Below are 20,129 nucleotides of genomic sequence, written 5' to 3' on the forward strand. Positions count from 1 at the left end.
CAGCTGCAGTCATCAAAATCAACTGACTGCCTTTATTTCTGTGGATCCACAAGGCACGTCCTGAAATTGTACTAAATCTATTTCTAATGAGCGTTTTCAAAATAACCAGAGGCAGAAATTTCCGCCACAAAACTCTTCAGCATATTATTTGTGTGAATTAAAATACTTCTAAAAAGGTATTCTTGGGGATTAATTTCCCAGTTGTTTTCTTCAGTGGACTAAGCATGGCATTAAATTACAGGGAAGCTCAACTATTATCTCATACTTTTCTCTTTTTTTTATTATAGACTTTTTATCCACATGAATGATAAAGAAACTACAACAGAGTTAAATACCTTTTTTGATAACAGTGATTATATTCTTAATTACACTCAATATTAAATTGTAAAATATTTCCAGAGGAGTACAATCGTAATTCATACAGCAGGCAAAATACCAGAGAGGGAAAGGGATGAGGGAGAGGGGTGTGAGAATCTCCAGACTGCTTTTAAAAAGCACTGTGTATGGCTAACGCTGCTCTATCCATCCATCCATCCGTCCACCCGTCCATCCAAACGTGGTTCTGGCCCATCTGGTGAGACGTTCATTTCCTTCCATAAAACAATCACTACTCCAAAGCAAAAGGTGAACTGGCAGATGTTGTCAGTGTCTGTGGCATTGAAAGGACCAGCAGTTCCTTTCACAGCTTATCTGCACGATTCAAAAGCATTTTTTTTTTCTATCAAGCTCAATAGTCCTTCTAAAAACACAAAGACTTAAACTTTGGTACCACCAAAAAAAAAAAAATATCAAGGACAGGCATTTTTTTTGTTGTTTTGAGTTTACTAATAAATGGCTGCTACATTCTATTTGACATGGTTGTCCATGATACTATGAGGTCACTTGTCCTTAGGTTCAGAGGAACCTGATTTTTTTTTTTATTTAGATCCCCAAACACTTCCATTTCACAGTCTATATACAAGTCAGGTTTCTGACTGGGTTATAACTTATAAGGTAACAGCTGCAAAAGCTCCTGTGCTTCTGGGAATGAAAAAAAAAAAAAAAAGAAAAAAGAAAAAGAGAGAGGGAGAAAAAGAGAAAGTGTTATCAACATTAAGCCAAAGTTTGAGACAGTCACAGAATTATGACATTTATTTACAACCCTTGAGAAAGGGACACACATAGGCCACCTGCTCTACAGCATCCCCTGAGGCTCTGATAGTGAGTGTCTGTGGGGTCATAGGGAAATAAATATTCACAATAAAGATGAAGTGCAAACTTCCACTGCAGTGCGATTAGACGCCGCCAGATCTGGTGTGGGAAGGAGCACAGCAAGGGTGTCTGAGGGGGCACAGGGCAGGAACTGAGGGGCTGCTCTGCAAAACAGAAAATCTCCAGCCCCTGGGAGCGCTGCGTGGGCAGGGATGTGCGAACACCTTTCCTCCTTGAGGAGACTTTTCCTCCTCGGCGCATCAAGGACACGAAACTGCTTCCGAACAACAGAGTGCTCCGCCTGGCTGGTTCAGCTGATCACTTAAGTAACAACTGATCTTCCCGAAGCTCCGGGGCTGCTCGGAGCCATCCCCGGTGTGTGCCGCTGGAAGCCGGAGCGGCGTGCGGAGCGCACCCACCCTTCTCCCTCTCGCCAAACGGGCCCGGAATGCTCGCCGCTGGGATGCCAGCACCCTCCTCGCAGGGACCGGGTGCTGATGGAGGCCCGGTGATGGGAGCAAGCTGTTCCTCTCCTCCCGTGCTGCCATCCTCAGGCAGGCTTTTATTATCGTGAGTCGAGCGCTGCAGGCAAGGCGCTGGGGGCAGGACCTGCTGCTCCTCATCTGGGGAGGCGTGCTGTTTTACTCAGGGTATTAATGCCGCTGGATTTGTTTTAAATCAGCGCCCAGATTGCTGTAGACTCGGTTGGAAAACTCTGGCAGTCAGTAAGGAAGCGTGCACAAGAGGGCAAAAGAGAACCAGCTCGGTGCTTAGAATAATCTCCTTATCTCAGCGGGCAGAGCACAGGGCCACAGATAGTGGTTATCCGGTTACTCTGCACTGCTCTAATTTATTACTCTGTTACTCTGGTAACTCTTTATTTTTAAGAATCTGCTTCTCCTACAGCTCAGGCAAACCTCCATCATCTCCACTATCAAGCCCTTCTCAGATGTCCCAGACTCTCTTGAACACCTCTGCTCATTACTGAATTTAATTCACTGATGAAGTGCACTGCTCTGTGTGTGAGTAGCTCTTTTTTTTATAATCCCTTTACTTCTCCTCAGGGATTTTTTAATGAATCCGCAGGCCAAATTTTGTGGCATAACACAGTAGCAGGGGAACCAGCTTTTGGCATCTGTCTCCAATCCCTAATCTTCTTGTTTTACCAGGAAAAACCAAGAGAATGTCATTTAAATGCTAAGACTTCAGCATCCAAAACTGGAATCTCCCAAGCCACTGATGATGGAAGTGGTGTTTCTACTAAATGAACCCTTCTAATACACAGTCCTGAGAAATGTAGTGTTTGGTTTAGGAAGGCTCTGCACATGAGCAGCAGGATAATTTCCTTCTGTAGGACACTGAACTACAGAACCACAGTCAGTGGGGTTCAGTGAGACTCCCAAAATATGCTGATGTACTGCTTTTTCCTGGAGCAAAAAGGAGCTCCATTAAGGGCAGAAAATCTCCTCCCTACCTGGAGTGTGAACAATTTTTTGCACTCTGAATTTTTTTGCCTCTTTCCACTGAAGGTACCTTGACCTTGATGACACTTTTCAGTGTCAGGAAAAGCACATGCTCAGGCAGCTAGAGTCATGGAATGGTTTGGGTTGTAAAGGACCTGAAAGATCCCCTCATCCTACCCCTGATGTGGACAGGACACCTTCCACTGTCCCAGGCTGCTCCAAGCCCCAATGTCCAGCCTGGCCTTGGACACTTCCAGGGATCCAGGGGCAGCCACAGCTGCTCTGGGCACCCTGTGCCAGGGCCTGCCCACCCTCACAGGGAAGAATTTCTTCCTAATATTTAATTTAAAGCCACTCTCTTTCAGTTTGAAGCCATTGCCTTTTGTCCTGTCACTGCAGGACCCATGGGTCAGCTCCCAACACCACATCCCACCCCAGTGAAGCCTCATAATTAATGCCAGAAGTAATTTATCAGCTTTAGACTGTAGCACAACACCTGCACAGAGAGGGCTTTGGGACCAGAACCAGCCACATCAAACAACAGAACGATCCTCTTAATTCTCATGATGTTCCTGCAGAGGAACACAGGCAGCCAGGTCAAGTGGAATGAAATCTCTTTTTCACAAGCTCACCTTTAGCTTTTGCTGAGGTGTGCACCGAGCTTTTCTTTCCTGATCAAGCTTGCTGCATAGGGAATCTGGAATGACACAGAAACAGAGACACTGCTCAAGACAAGGTTTGGCTAACAAAACAGACAAGCTGGAAATCCCTGTGAGTGAAAGGTTTTGTTTTCCTTCCTGAAAACAGGGAGGAATTGTAGGAAACAACACCTTACATACAAAGGCTCAACTATTTATGAAACCATAGGGAGGTTGAAGCAGAAATAAAATAAAAATGGTCAGAATTAAAACAACAGATAGAATCATAAAATTCAGTACACAATATGCATTCTGATGCTCTGTTTATATCAGAGGCTAACAAAGGGTAAAGCCACCTGTGAGGTCATAAAAAATCAGCTGTCTGTGACAGATCAGGCAATGCATACTGATCCCTGCACAGCCAAAAAGCAGCAGGTTGGGAGCCTGAGACTTCGTGTATTTATATCCCCGTAATTAGGAAGTTCATAATAGTTATTTCCAACTTGCACCAATCTGAAGGGAAGCCACTGAAGTGGAACAAATAATTAAAGAAAAACAGAGAACATGGGCATATTAGGGAACACAGTTATATTTAGAAACAAAGTGGGATGATGTGCTCATTGGCCACTGGGAATACATTACAGGGCTGCTCTTCTTCAGTGCTGGGCCTTTAGAATGCAACAAAACTAAATTGCTCTGAGATTCCCCCATAGCTGGGAATCCAAATTCTTTGATGATGACTTTTGGAGGGACTGCTGGAGGAATTCGGGCTAGGAGATCAAAAAATTCTGTGTCCCTGCACTCCTAGGTGCTGTTGCATGCTGAGCTGACCTGCTTCTGCTGCCAGGCACTCCAGAATATGCTCACAAATAATGCCAAACATGTTACTGCAAGCTGACAATTATGTCAGCAGAAGTCAGAATCAAGGCCTTTACCTGCACAAACAGCAGCAGGAATAGATGGGTAAAGGCAGAGAGTTCAAGCAACCTGCCCCACACACCTGGACACAGTGAATTTGCATCCATATCCACTGACTCCACATGTTCCTGTTCGTCCCTGTTTTGATTTTAAATACATGATGCCCACAGAGGATATTTATGTGAGTTGTGCCCAGCATGCCTCTGGGCTGGGGTAAAGACATTGAGAGACTTATCCATCCCTGCCTACTTTAATAAGGAAAAGAGGAGGGAAGGATCATGATGAGAGGAAATGAGAGGGGCTTTAGGAGCTGGAGAGCTAGCCTTGTCATTTCTTGGGAAAGGATGTCAATCTGACTGAAAGCAGCAGCACCAGGATGGAGCAATGTCTGTGTCTGAATGAGAACAGAAGCCTTTCACAGTGGCACGCTGCTTCCCCCCTACCCAGTCCTGGAAAAGGGGAAATGTGTGTGCACAAACCCCTGAATGACCAGAAAAGATCAAGATTCCAGGTGTTTCATTTGACTGCTCTTATAATCCCTTCCCTTGGCAGAAGATAATAGGCACCAGGAAGTTTGTGGCCAGACCCCCCCCCCCCCCCCAAAAAACAGAGGCAAACACATCTGCCTTCAGGACATGGCACTTGCAAAGGCTGCAGAGCTCCCTCCCGTGCTGCAGCAGAGAGGGGGGTGCAGAGAATCTGCTTCCCTGATCACCAGGGGCCAGGGTTTGGATGCAAAAGGGAGCCACAAACAAGCTGCCCGAAAAAATCAGCACATTCCAGCTGGGACCTGTGGTGCCTCACCAGCTGATTCCTGCCTCTCTCCCACTCACTAAGGCCAACTTGGGTTTGCATGGCCACGAATTATATAGGACATCTCCCAAGCTGTACTGACCTAGATAATACAACGGGGTACATTCTGTCAGAAATTAACTGTTCTTAATCCACTTCTCCGCTATATTTGGCACACCAGTGTCTTTCTAATGTGTTTTGTTTTCTACCTGATCTCCTGGTAACAGATGACAGTGGGAGAGGTGGGTGCTCAGCAGGGAAATGACTACTTTCTCCATGAGTTAAATCACCTGCAATGGCATCATCTATTCCTCTCGTTGTCAGAGCATTCAAAAACTCTGATGCTGTGGTGGGATAGGATTTAGGGCTCTTCATGACAAAATAATCCCTCTCTGTGCATCCATGGGGGTTGCTGTGATGAGGGCAGGATCAGTACTAAAAAGGCTGTGGAGATGCAAAGGGTGCCCCTCTTCAAAGGGTGTAGAGAAATAATAAAAGTGCAGCTTGGTTTTAGCAGCCAAAACCAGTTTCTCATGACCAAGTCCACATTAATAGGAAATACAATGAGAGTAGACCTGAGGAGAAACTCCAGCAAAATGCAATATGGACACTGAGTCCTTTTTCCTACAGGCTGACTCCAGTCTAGTCCTGGTACCCATTAGGACCTGGAGCACAGTTCTGTGTGCATTCCCCATATATTCCACCTGGAAGGAACCCAGCCAGCAAGCCTTGAGCATGCTCCTCGACTCAAACCAAAGCACAGATAATGGATAGCACTGGGGAGTCATTTCTGAAGTTCCTGTCTGATCCCTATTATACACCCTCAGATATCAAAGAAGTTTCAGCACACCATCCTCTTTCAGAGGTTTCACCTCTGCATCCCATCTCTGGTGAGGTACACAATGATACATCACCCTGCCTTCTGTTGCCTAAAAAAAAATATTTTGCATTCATGCAGTAGCAGAGGCTGGCTTGTGGCTTCCTGTACACCCACACCCATTTTTGATCAGAATTTCTGCAGATTCTAAAGGAAAGGAGGCTTACTGCCTAAATTTCTACAAGGCATTCTTTTCTTTAACATTTTAATTTACCAGAGAAAGAGGTACAGCTCCATCCTATCAACTTAAGGCATATCCACATGTACTGTCAAGATACAAGTTTTGCTCACCTGTCTTGGGGGGGGGGGGGGAGGGGGGGGGGAGAGAAAAAAAAAAGCCAACAGCAGGAAATAAAATTCTGGTGAAAACAGCTCACTTTCTTGTACACAATCAGGGATGAGCCTTTTGAGGACATAGGACACAGCGTTCCAGAAAAGTCCTTTCACCTGTCATTATGTGTGTGCCTGTGAGCAGCCACTTCAGCACAAGATGCCACTCAAGAAATCCGAGAGCCATTCTGAGGAACGGCTGTTTGCATTCTCCCCAAGGTCAGTCCTCTGAGCTGCACCACTTCAGGCCGAGCACAGAAATTACAAATGGCACTGCAGCATTGCTATTTCCCATTCCCTGTTTCTGAGAACAGAGACAGGCACACGGAGACCGAGATCTCCACACACAGAAATGTGGGCGATTCTTGTTTGGATAATGAATATGTTCGTTGTACAAAAGCACCAGCTTTCCATAAGTAAAGTAGGAATTAGAACTACTGGTGCTGTTCTGAATTACAGAGCGACCCAGAGGAACAGGCTGTCATGCCTCTGAAGATTTACCAACGTTAACAACATGCTAGATTATTTTTTCTTCTTCTTTTAAACATTCCTTCTCAATCTTTAAGGATCAGGGTAAAAGATGATGCAGAGATGGAAATCAGTTTTGCAGAGAGATAGTTCCTGATTTATTTTATTGCCTGACTCTGAAGAACAGAGTTGATTTAAAGGAGCACTGAGAGCAGAAAGCCATAAAACACAGAGGAGTTCCAGATGGATCCAGTTCTGAGCTCTAAACATTATTATCAGCCGAAAGTGAGGCTGGTAAGGAGGAAGTTCACGGGAGCATAACCTAATTAAAATATCCCAAACAAAACCAAACCATCATTTTTCACCTAATCTGGAAAGACAAAGGCCTGCCTGAGTGTTTCACATTTCTAACACACCTCAAAAACCTGTCACCTTCTACCCCAATGTAAAATTAGTGGGATTGATCATCACCCAATGATCTAAACCACAACGGGTGACGAACACCTGAACTTTTCCTGACTGAGGTCAACACTTCCTGAGAACCCACAAACTACTCGTAAGGCACCTCTGAGAGAAAATTAACAAAAGCTCCTCAGTTTGCAGGAGGTTTAAATTTCCTGCTTGGTGTCCTACCTCCCCATGGCCATGTTTGAGAAATGTTCATGAAAACATTAAAGAATGAAAATCATCATGCTGGCAGTGCTGCTTCTGATCTTTTTCTCTCACCGGGCAGCTAGGAAGGAAGTTCATGGTTTTAAAATTTGTTCTACTAACACAGTTGCTTAGAAGACAATATCAGACAGATGCAGAGTCTCAGGCAGGAGGTGACTTGATACTTGCTTACAGTGCTGGGCTGTCCCAGCAGGTGAGTTCTGGTCTCCTTGGGCAGAAACCAAAAACTCTAAAGGCAGGTGAGCTCTTCTAAGACCATACCATTTGTGTCATGTCAGAATTCCCCCCATCCTGCTGGGTAGCAGATCTTCCTCACTGGCCCTTTCTGTATGACTCAGTAAAAAAAGACAGATAATCCTCAGAATCTTTTAGATTCAAAAAGATCTCGAAGATCATTGAGTCCAGCCATTGCCCCAGCACTAACCCCTGTCCCCAAGTGCCACATCCATACAGCCACATCCATAAACCCCTCCAGGGATTGGGACTCCCCCTCTGCCCTGAACAGCTGATCTCAGTGCTTGACAGTGAAGAAATTTTTCCTAATATCCAGTTTAAATCCCTGGCACAACATCCACATGCAAAATCCATATTTTATATATGATCTTCATGTACATGGCCTGTACTCAGCTATTTTGGGAGACAGTGCTTTGCAAGAGCAGGAAGAGAAAAGTGCATTCAGGGGTCTAAGATCCATTTTCTTGTTAAATATAATGACTAGGTTTTTCTTAGCACTCGGCCCAGAACCTGGCACAAACAAGTCGTACAATTTCCTGGTGGCTGCTTCAGACACTCTGAAAACTCTGAAAACTGAAAGTCCCACCTGGACATCAGGAAGAAATTCCTTACTGGAACAGTCTGCATGGAGAGGCTGTGGAGCCTTCCTCACTGCAGGTGTTCAAAACCTGCCTGGAAAACCGCTCTGAACAATGTGCTCTGGGGGACTCTGCTCCAGCAGAAAGGTTGGAATGGATGCCAGTGGCCACTTTCAGCCTTACTCATTCTGAGATTCTCATCAAACCTCACGGCCACGCAACACCTGCCTGCAAAGAGCCCCCCACGCACCAGCGAGGATGTAACAGAACAGGACACACCCCGTTTCCCCAGTGACCTGAGCCATACTCCCGCCTTTCAGGCAGCCATAAAACATTATTATTTTTGAATTATTTCTGAATTGCGGCGCGGGCACAGCGGCAGCAGCACTGATTGAGCCCAACTTTAAGCTCGGCTTTGAGCGAGGGGCTCTGCAGTGGCGGCCGGCGGCCGGCAGAGGGCACCCGCGGGCCGCGCTGCGGCGGCGCGCTCCCAAATCCGGGAAGAATCTCCCCAAAAAAGCCCAAAAACGGGACAAAAAGCGTCATGGCTAGTGATCACCACCGCCCGCGCACAGGGCACAGGTTTCACGCCAGGCTGCAGCGAGTGTTGGCGCCGGAAAGTTTTCAAACGCAATCATATTTGGTTGATATTTTCTTTTTTCGTGTTTATGTTCAGCTTGTATCTCAGACATTTCCGATACAGCAAACACGCTGGGTCAATTTATTTCAAAGTTTGATTATTCAGGGTGGGTGAAACGATCATTCTGGCAAAACCTGCCTCTGGTACCCACAGTTACAGGGGATCAGGGAACAACAGAATCATTTAGGTTGGAAGAGCCCTCCAAGATATTCAAATCCAGCTGTTTCCCCCGCACTGCCCAGCCCACATTAACCCATGTCCTCAAGTGCCACATCCACACGGCTCTTAAATCTTTCCAGGGATATTCAGGAAGGACTAATTTAAGTTGTATATCTTCAGCAGTGAGAAGAGCCAAAAAAAACCCTGACAACCATCTATGTTGTTTATAAAATAATTTTTTAAAGCAATTAAGCCAAGTTCTGTGGCTAGTTACATCAGTAAATTTTGAGTTTAGTCCTACAAAGGCATACACCTATGAAGGTCTAAGTAAAACTGTGATTTCAGTATGTATGAAATGCTCCTGCTTTTCTCTCTGTACTTCTATGTTAACAAGAAAATTAGGTTAAAGCCCTATTAAAGTAGTAGTGCAGCATCTCAGGTACAAAAAAAAGCCTAACTGCCCTAGTTAAAAGCATAACAACAACAGCAATTAAACAAAAAATCAAAAGCAGCCATGCTTTTTGTTTATTCTGCACCAATTCATCCATGCAATAACCCTGGAAGGCCGAAGTAGTTCTCTCATTACCACATTCAGTTCATTAATCTTAATTCTGGATATAAACATACAAGATATATTCCCATGAATGAATTAAAGCAACTGCTGCGATTATCACCTCCAAAGTGCTGACTCCATTTCGGTTATCAGCCAAGACATCTCTGAAGATTTCTGCACACATCTTGCACAAACACACTCCTTATTTGCAGCAGTCTCTCAGTTTTTCATACAAACATCTTTTTATCAGTCTCACTGATCACAATCTGACCCACAAATATGAGCATGAAGACTTACTGGTGATCTGACAATTCTATTAGTAATAATTAAACTCGGGCATCAGTAGTGAGTGAAGAGGTCCTGAGTTGTTGCTGCAGCACATTAAATGCTGAAACTATTATTTTTAAGTACATTCAGACTGCTCTGTTTAATGATTAAATTATTCTTAACCTGTCCGTAGCACACATCAGTAAGTAAAAAAGAGTATGAATTACTTGATCATATTTCTTTTCCTGCCCAAGAAAATCAGGAAAACCACTACAGCTGGCTTGCTGGAACTCTGGGATACTCAGTTCCAGAAACAATTTCACAACTGGACCACAGGGAGAATGGCAGAGGTGATCCATTCTCTCCCTGGGAGGCAGAGTTAACTCCAAGTTCAGCTGACACAAGAGATAAAACACTGGGGTGGGCCCGTACAATTTTTTCTTAGCAGGAAATTCAACTGGTCACCTGCCTCAAGTCCAAAACATCCGGGGAAGTGCTTTCAGGGTGGCATCCTAATTAGAATTTTCTGTGACAACAAAATTCACAGGTCAAGTCAAACTTCCTGCCTGGCATCGGGACACAAAGGGGAGCACAGTAACAACTGGGCACATTAAAGGAAAGGAGTGGAGACTAGCTGCAAGAAAACACCCAGGAATGTTCTGAATTTCTGAGTTTTCTCCACAAACAACCTCTTTCCAACACCCTCCATCTCTCCTTGAAATCTCTGAAGTCAGCAGGAGCGGGGCGCGTGGATGTTCGGCAGCTCTAAAAATAAGGCCAGCCCTAAATGCCTCTAAACATCGGAGCACAAGTTTGACAACCCTGGCCTTCAGCTTTACTTTTATGTCCTAACCCATCAATTAGAAAATGACAGCATACCAGGAGCCTGGCCAATGCCTTCTCTGCACCAGGGCCCTGTGACAAGCAGAAGGAAAATTTCAATGGGGGAGCACGGGGCTGATTTGGGGAAGGGGGGATATTTGCCAAGCTTGCCTCAAAAACAAGACCCTGTTGAGCAATGTCAGACTGATCACAGAGAAAGCACCAGCAAAGCAAGCACCAGCTGACAGCCTCACCATGCCCTGCTCTTGAAACCTCACTAAGCATTATTTGAGTGTGGAACAGCTTCCCATGCTCCAGCCCCTTTGCTTGCACCGGACTAAGAACGTCAACTTTTCAAAACAACACAGTTGAATGTGGTGATCTAGAGCTGCACTATAGCACACAGGCAAAATCCCTCTTGGTTTTAAAATAACAAGCAAGAGACCCAACAGTAACGTGTGCCTGCACTAAACTGTGTTTTGGCAACTTGATCCTTCACTGCTGAGTTAAGCACTTCTTCTAGTGTCTGAAATGAGAAAAAGACACATCCTAAGGTTTATTTTCTGGTGAGAAGCAGGGATTGAGCAGATTCCCTACCGAGGGCTGAAATGCACCTCTTGGCAACTCACACGAGGTAGAAACATTTAACTGCTTAAGGTTTACTGATTCACACCTCCCTGCTCCTCTCTGCAGAAGCACCTCTCCGTGTTGAGTCAACACATTTTGCCTGGGTGAAACGTGAAGACCCATCTGGTTACTGTATGAAAGTAAATCTCCAGGTAATTAGGCTCCAAACCAGCTGAGAACTGCGTGTTTACCTCTTGCTAAATATAAGGCAGTAGGAGCTCGGTAAATGTGCATCTGCATGGCTCACAAAGGAAAAATGTGAGGTGTGCGCTTAAAAAACACAAAGCAGCAGCTCAAGAAATTATTTATCAGAGAAAGTAAACTTACGATTTGTAGCTGCTGCACCATTTCTTCTCTGTACGCCAGTTCCCGCTTCATCTGATCTTGAAAATTATCTGTATGAGAGGGGAAAAAATGCGGGTGCAATAATTAAAACAGAGATCACATGGCAGAATTGACATAAATCAAGCTAAATCAAACCCAGCCACTACTGAGGAACCACAAAGCATTGTGAAAGTCCTTCACTCAGTTAAAACATATGCCTAACCAATATGTATCTGATAGGAGACACCACTGACAACAGAAAAAAATGTGGAAAAATGAGATTTCACCGCTTCCCCCATCAGAAAATATAGGACGTGAAGTTTGTGTCGCTAGCATTTATTCCCAGCTATTTTCCTGCTCTGCAGTCATTACTCAAACTTTTGCAAGCCCCGAAGAGAAGAGCAAAAACTGCTCTTCTTTGCTTTGGCATAAATCTGTTGCCATCAATGGCGATGTCCAACATGTGAGAGGAGAGAAAGCGTTCAAGGATGCAGGGTTTGATTTGTGGCTTGTAGCATTGTGCTGACGGCTTTGAACAAAACTGAAGCTCCATAAGGAGTGACGTGGAATTTGGAAATGAAAAAGTCTTTGAAAGAGAGAGATCCTGGGCAGCTGGGTTAGCACAGGTCAGCCTTCCTGCTCCAGTAGATCCTCCTTCCCAGATTTTCCTCCTAAATAACCATTTCAGACAGAACTTCATTTGTTAGAAGATTAACTGGTGCTTTGTGTTCCATAATATTCCTATTGGTGGGTGGGAAAAAGAGAAATATAAACAAAACTATTGAAAAAGAACCAAATAACTCGAAGAGCTGCCTGTTGGAGGTCAGGGTGCAAGGATGGGCTGTTAAATGGAAGAGGAATGAAAACCCATCCTAACCACCATCATTTTGGTTCAAGCCACAAGCCTGTCCTGGAAGAAGGAACAAGGTGGCAGAGCTCTGTCCCCCTCTCAAAAAAGAACTGTCCTCTCTGAATGATGAGCTAAAGTTGTTAAAAGAAAAGGAGGGAGGAAAAGAGCAATGAAACAGGGAATGAGTGAGAAATTTTGGCAAGATGAAGCCCTCAGGAATCCAGCACAACCACACTGAAAAGGACATGGTGGCATTATCTCAATGAAGTTCTTCAGATTTCCAGTAAATTCACGCAGAACTTTTAAGCCTATTCCTTCTACTCTGACTAGATCAGAAAAATAAGCCGACAAAAATAAAGCAGATTTACAATTCCTATTTTCCTAGCCCGCCCAAAAAAACATGCAGTATAAAAAGGTAGCTGCTTCCCATCCTGGTCACTAAAGGCTGATAGTTACAACTGAGGTTCTCCAGCTTCACTCTGAGTCGGCTTTGAGGAGAAATTTTCCTTTTTCTTCCTCAACGCTTTTCTCCCAGCTGCCTGTTCATGGGCTCATCACCTCTCCACACAAACAGCCCAGGGATTTTGTTCAGCCCGGCAAATGTCCGAGCTCACGGTGGAAATTGGGTGTTAATGGTAGGGACAGCGTTTTTTTTTCCAGTGGCATTTATCTGAGTCCAAACGCTCACAGACAAAGCCATAAGCAGTACCCAGGAGAAAAGATATGAATATTTAAATAGCTTTCTTAACACAAAATTAAATACTTTAAGTACCCAGACTGCGTCTCTGCCATTTTATTGCCACATTGTTTAAAATGCAGACGGACAGAACGCAGAGCCGACACGGAGGGTACAAACCAGAGCACGGCTCCAGGAGAACACAATTCTCCTGGAAGAATTGAGAATTCCTGGAAGAATGAAGAAGCAATTACTTTGACTTTCTTCATATGATCTGATCTTTTTTTTTTTTTCTTTTAATTTTACTGTTTTATTTGAGTGATCTCTGCGTTGGGAGATCTTAAAGGCAAAGGAAAATTTCACCTGCAGCTTTCAAGCACAACAGCAATGTGAAAAATACAGCAGAAGACAAGGTCTTGCTGCTTTATAAATTACCACAGCCCGTGTTTCAAGCAGGCACAGAGAAGACTGCAGCACAGCACTGCTAAGAGAGCTTTAACAGTGACTTACACGAGAGGAGAGCTCTGAAACCAAGCACCATTTAATGTACAGCCCTGTTATGAGTAGTCCCTTGATGCTATGAAGGTAACACCCCAGGTGTGCTCAGTTCCAAGTGGAGGACCCAAAATAGGTGACTGTAGAGGTAACTGCAGGTGACCTGACAGAAGTTTTTCCAAAGAGGAATAGTATTGCCTTCCACATCTGGCATGTTGCCTCCCAGCTGAAACAGGGACGAGTTTTCAATACGATTTGAATTTTGCCTCAACTTTCCTTTAGTTGGATCTGCAAAGACTTCTCTCCCTGACTCCTCCCTGCACAAGACCACCAGTACCATTCTAATACCTGACCTAAAGCAAGACCCTGGTCCAGCAGCAAAAGCCTGGAACAGCCCCCCTCTCTTGTGCTAGAGCACACACTGCACTGGAGGAAAAAACACCCTTAACGTGGATTTACGCTAATTTGCTTTACAAAGACCCTTTTTTCTTGTTTTATTACATGCGGAGGAGGGGTGGGTTTTTTTGGTAAATCTAAATCTGTAAATAGGCTTTACGGTCACTTGTAGGTATGGTTTATAGCACATTATCTGTTTTCTATTTTAATCCTGAAGAAAATTGACCACTACTTTGTGGTACATTGAAACCACATATTTTTCAAGCCAGCATACAGCAGTCACCACTTCCTTGGTCGGCCGTACTTGTTCTTTTCTTTTATTTGAATTGTATTTCATGTGGTTTAATTGCAGTGTTTATTTACATGGCAAAGACAGAGCATTAATTTTACTGTAGAAGAACAAAAGGATAAATAAGAGACTTGAATGGCAAAAGTCCAAGATGCCATTTTGCCAATACCACACAGCAGCGTTTTGATCTCCACGAATTATTTGAAAATTACCTCACTCCCAAACCCAAGTAATGACTGGATTTATTCTGAAGGATGAGGTTATGCTCCTTTCATTAATATCTGTATCACGTCAAGTGACTCTTCTTTATTTATGGAGCTGTCTACATATTTCAATATTTGGGCTAAAGATGGAGTAATTCCCAGAGTCCTCACACTTCCTTGCTTCCCTGAACTTACCTACCTAATGCTACAGAAAGGGGACAAGCACATTTTCCTTGAACAATAGAAAATTACTGTCTGTGTTCCCACCTTTTCCAGTGGGATCATCCTGACCTAGGTGGGATTTCTCCTGGAAGAATCTTTCCACCGTTGCTGCAGTGTCATTGAGAGATCCCAGACAAGGGGTCTTTTTCCACATTCCTGTGCAATCAGCCCAGCCTTCTGGCAGCTTCACAAAAACCCTGCTAAGTGCCCATTTCGTTTAATTTGAGATGTGCCCTGCACATTCTGTCACCCTGGGCAGCAGCACGTGGTGAAAGGACGATCTCAAATGGCCTCTCCCAATGGGAAAATCCCAAACAGGAATTTCTACTCCTTGAAAAGGCCTGATCAATTCTCCAGCGTCAGCTGGAACCTCCAGAAAACGAGGATTGAGTATCTTTTCTCCAAAAGCCCCTGAGGTGCTGGCTGAGACACCAACCTCACCCCACCCCAGGAGGTTTCTGGCTACTCACTGCATCCAATGCTATCAGAACTAGTAGAATGTACAACAAAACAAACACCCAGCTTTGTGTTTTCCCTACAAAAGACCTGCTTGGGCAGCTGAAAACCCACAGCAGAAGTGTCAGCGTGGAATCACTGAATGGTTTGGGTTGGAAGAGACCTTAAAAAATCACCTAATTCCAAACCTGGGGGCACCTCCCACTATCCCAACTTGCTCCAAGCTCTGCCCAACCTGGTCTCAGCAGAACTAAGCTCAAGATCACGGCTGAGAACCTTTCCCGTTTTATCAGCCTGGCAACAACCAACACAGCACATACACACACAGCACCAAAATCACAGATTTTGTGTCTTACTGAAGACTGGGAAAGACGCGTTTCCTTTCAACACCTGGAATTCCTGTTCCAGCCTCCTCCGTAGGTCAATCTGCTCAAACAGAACCTTCTGGAGTTCCTCTAACAAAGAGAAAAAGTGGTTTTGATAATCTGTATAAATAATTCTTGAAAGAACAGTTGCAGAGCAATTCATTACTCTAAGACAAAATATTTTAGCGCTTATTAAAAAAAAAAAAAGTGTTGCATAGACCTACCATAGATTTTGTGCAGAAAGCCATGAATATAAATCAATGTAATATATTATTTTAAAGTATTATATTACAGTGTCATGTATTGATTGATATATATGCATTAATCTCAATTATATCCACCCAAAGGTCCATATATTATTCATATGTTACTTGACAAGCTTAAAATATGGTGCAGAACAAAAGTGCCCCCTATTATCCTCATATTCTATTAAAACAAAGAGCAGTTTTATAATGTAAGAGGCCCTTATTTATTTTACCTTTCCCCATATTTTCCACATCCTTCTTCAGAGAATGAGGTGAATTGGTTTCTTGTGTGTGTTCTCCTTAAAAAAGAGAAAGAAAAAAAGTTACTGATTTACTGATAGTGCTTTTTGTCAGTGTTGTCCTTACTACACATCCGCTTGAGAGAATCTGGAGAGGAAAAAAAAGGGGTAAAAAAATATAAAAAAAGAGTAAATCGAGTTTTATCTGCAAATTTCTGGGTGCATAGCACAAATATTTGTGAAATGATATTTTCTCTAGTTCAGTGAAGTATCTGCCTACAGCAGGGCCTCTTGCACCCAGTAGCTGATGTCTCCTTGATACTCTTCTTGCTGAGCTGATTCCTCCTTCCCCTCTAACCCCCCTTGAAGATGCTCTTATCAAGAGAATAACTGGGAGCAGGCAGAGAAAAGGGAAGATATTTCCCATCTCTTCTCCTCTCAACGGGAAGCCCTTGCTCTCCATCTGGGCAGGACCCTGTTCCAAAGTCCACAGGAAAAATGCCTTTTTGCCTTCATCAGCTCTTCAGCTTTATCATCTTCCAGAGCTCCATGGCATGGGTGTGTTGCAACTGGATATAATTTATATCCAGCTGAGATAAAATTGACATTAGTGGTATTTGCATCTAAAGGATACAGCTCTGGGGTCAGACAGTTGAGGGACTCCTGTCTTAGGTTGCTCACATCAACTTTTAATCATATTACAGCACAGAATTTTCTGTGTAGCAGAATTTGGCTATTTCTAGGCACACATGTGCTGCTTCCTTCAGCCCTTTTCTGTCTGCAAATTGAATTAAATTACAAAATAAAAATAAAAATCATAAGTTGTCAAGTTCACCTGAATGACAGTTTGACTTAAAAACTGAATCCTCTGACAAAAGGTGTTCCTTCTATTATCCTCTGCAACTGCAAAATTTTTCCTGTGACTTCTATGAATTTCTTCTATAAAACCTTTGAAAAACTTCTTTTTTTAAAGAATAAAATACCACTTTAGCTGAAATTGACGGGAGATTTTCTGTTATTTACAGCTGAAGTAGAAATGGACTCTCCATAATTAAGAAAATATTTGGTAAATAACCAATTATTGAACTAATTGGATTAATTCTTGTTTGAGTCCACCCAGTAAATACACATCATTAACCCTACTGATAAGAGACATATATATATATATATTCATGTGTTTATTTAGTTGGAAGAGAGGATCATGGAAAAAAATATCCTGGGTTTTGATGTTTCATTTGGTTTTGCTCTTTTTTTAAATAAAAAACCATAGCACTGAATAGGTCATCAGACAACATACAACAGTTACTTTAAAAATTATTGTGTCATCACAATGGGTTAATTTTAAAGTTGAATTTGAAAGTCTTGTAATAGATGCAGTCAGAAATCTTTTTGCAAAACATTTGTTTGTGTTTTTAAAGATCGATGCAATCCTATATCCAGTAAAGCTTGAAGTTACAGCGTATGAAACCTGTCCAATAACTCTGCATTTTAGCATCTCCTCTCTCTTCATTCCTTAAAAAAAAGCCCTAAAGCAACCACTCATTCAAGCACATATATTTACACAACTGGTATCTGGTGCCAGCAATTCCATTTTAAAAATTTATTTATGTAACATGGTGATTTTTTTTAAAAATTAATTTTTGTGGGACATTTGGTGAAAAGAAAGTATTTTCTGTAGGTAAGTTGTCTCACCGCAGTACAAGATACAGGCTTAAAAATCAATCACATTTTGGGCAGTGGTTTGAGGAGTTTTCACAATATAAAATGGGTTTGTTGTTTTTTTTTTTTAGCTAGCATAATTATTTTTTAAACTGGATGGCCGGAAAAACAAAGTATTTTTGTCAGATAAATTAGGGTACACTAAATCAAAAGTGAGGAATTTAAGGTAAGGAAGGGTGAATTTGTTGAATTACAAATACTAGCATATTCCAAACCCATTTCTTCCACTGAGGCACCCTTTTCTGTGTGTCTTATGTGCAATTTTGAGGGATAACAGGCTCACAACAGAAGGTAACTGGAATTTTCAAGGAGAAGGAAGGGAAAGGGTATGGTGATGATACAGCTCTTTCTCACTTGCTCAGTTTAGCTCCCAGAGCTGAATGGTTTGAAGCTGCATCAAAATGAAGATAAAGGCATGTAGCATGAAGAATAACTTCCCCAGCATCTCCAGCCACCCTACTAAGCCACTGAAAAGGCCTATTAGAAAATTCTCCACCTGAAATAAGCAAAAAATGGGAGTGGGAAAATGGAAGTATTTAAAGGCCAAAGACAGGATAGATGATTTTAAAGAATAATTACATTTCTAAACTGCTTTCTGATGCTTAAAAAAAAAAAAAAAACAACCAAAACCAACTTGACATTATTATTGTTAACAGCAGTAATAATCAGATGGGTTTCACCTTTCCTGTCTCCCTGAAAATGATAATCAGGAGCCTGCTCTTCTCCATTTTTCCATACTTCCCAGAGGCCTCATCACGCGTTGTGCACTCGTTCTACCTTAATTGAAAGGGAGGAGGTATTGAATATTTAACCAGCTTCCCTTCTCTTAAATGTTAATTAAAAGCTAAATAGGTGTTTAAAAACAAACAAACAGAAAGCCCAAAGAATTTTAATCAGTCTAAGAAAAAATCACTTCCCCTCCTAATAGCTCCACCATAACTCTCCTGGGCCTTGTCTGGGCACAAACTTGCAGCATTTAGAGCAGTGGGGCTGAAAGCTGTATGGACATGGGGATTTCCTTCAGGAAAGGCTATTTCAGTTTGTTCAGAAATAACAAACTCTGCCTCACCCATCTCCTGGATAGGGGGAAAGAAGGTGAAATATTTGCAGGCTGCTTAAAATGCCTCAGCGAAAGCTTTGGGTGCCTCTCTTCTTCCCCATGAGCTCAGGTGCACAGATATTGTTTATCTGAATAAAGGTAAAAATGGCTTTCTTAACTTGGAGTGTGAACACCCACCCATGAAGGAGCACCTCAGAATTGCTCAAAAATTGGAGCTGTAAAAACAGAGGAGCCAGGGCTGGACGTTGGCACAACCTCAGCTCCTGTGGTGCTGCCATTTTATCAGCTCTACTTCCGCTGGGGCACTTAGGATTTGGATTTTTGACATCTGAATTTTTAACATTTCTGAACCTATCGTCCTCAAAAGAAATGCACCTTGTCCTCACTGTAAAAAAAAAACCAAAACAAAACAAAAAAAGAAAAAAAAACCAAAAAAAATAAGCCAGACATAGCCAGGTAACCCCTTCATGCTCTGCTACCTCCTGCAATCTTTCCTCAGGAAGCTCTCAGAACGCTTTCTGAAAAGCAACTAAAAAATTCCACGCTGTCCCAGACAACTCAACTCTGTGCTGATTTATCCAGCACAGAGCATGGATGGTCTGGGAATAGAATTCCATTCTCCTGGCTCTGTGGCCTGCACCTGGTCCCCAACTTGTGCCCTCCACCACCCTGACCACACCGGAGGTTTCAGACCACATCACGCAGAACCATCTCCTCTTTCTCTGTGTCCACTTCATCCCTGTAATTCCTGGACAACCCCCGTGCTTTGCAGAGTTCACCAGGTCTGCCAAAAGCTCTGCACTTCACCCCTGACACTGTGAAGCCCAAGCACTCCTGATCCATCACAACTCAAACACCCACTGCTATCTTCATCTGGAGAGAAGCGCTGCCTGCAGACACAAAGACCACAGCAAAAAGCTGCTGGTGTCTTCTGGACATAAATATATATATATATATGGACATATACATTTATATCAATTTAAAAAAAATATAGGCAGATGTGAACCAGCAGACTTTCAGTGCTCCAGAGGTTCCCTCTGCATCTGAAATTAATGACTCGCTCTAAGACACGCAGAGTTCTTGCGTATGTCCTGAAGAAATTCTAAACTTACTGAAAATATTCACGCATCCTGCATATTCATGCCACTTTTCAGGGGGGTAATCAATAGGGTATTCAGGACTTGGCAAAATATGCCTACTTTAGGAAACTCAATAAGCATTTTTTAAAGTGTTTTTGTGTACCAGGGCTGATAAATGTCTTCAAAAATCTGGAGTTTCAAACGGCAATTTGCCCCCAAAAGTGATTTAAATTTAAAGAAAACTAGTTCTTTTTTATGCCCAGATAAATCCTCATTTGTAAC

General features: G+C 43.0%; 1 protein-coding gene across 2 annotated transcripts in view; it reads right to left on the reverse strand.

Annotated features, from left to right (window-relative positions):
* Nucleotides 1-325: 325 nt before the first annotated feature.
* SKOR2 (SKI family transcriptional corepressor 2) overlaps nucleotides 326-20,129 on the reverse strand; it is a 26,488-nt gene continuing 6,684 nt past the window's right edge. The window contains exons 4-8 of one of the 2 annotated variants that reach the window (XM_088156150.1): nucleotides 15,984-16,049; nucleotides 15,497-15,595; nucleotides 11,557-11,624; nucleotides 3,287-3,351; nucleotides 326-1,017 (exon numbers count right to left, since the gene is read on the reverse strand). In XM_088156150.1, coding sequence (XP_088012276.1) covers nucleotides 3,289-3,351; nucleotides 11,557-11,624; nucleotides 15,497-15,595; nucleotides 15,984-16,049 — 296 coding nt within the window. In that variant the 3' untranslated portion in view covers nucleotides 326-1,017; nucleotides 3,287-3,288. Of the gene's footprint in view, nucleotides 1,021-3,286; nucleotides 3,352-11,556; nucleotides 11,625-15,496; nucleotides 15,596-15,983; nucleotides 16,050-20,129 lie in introns of both variants that reach the window. The other variant, XM_088156149.1, reaches the window with a different exon arrangement.

Source organism: Sturnus vulgaris, chromosome Z (genome assembly GCF_052056855.1).
Source record: "Sturnus vulgaris isolate bStuVul1 chromosome Z, bStuVul1.hap1, whole genome shotgun sequence".
Taxonomy (NCBI): domain Eukaryota; kingdom Metazoa; phylum Chordata; class Aves; order Passeriformes; family Sturnidae; genus Sturnus; species Sturnus vulgaris.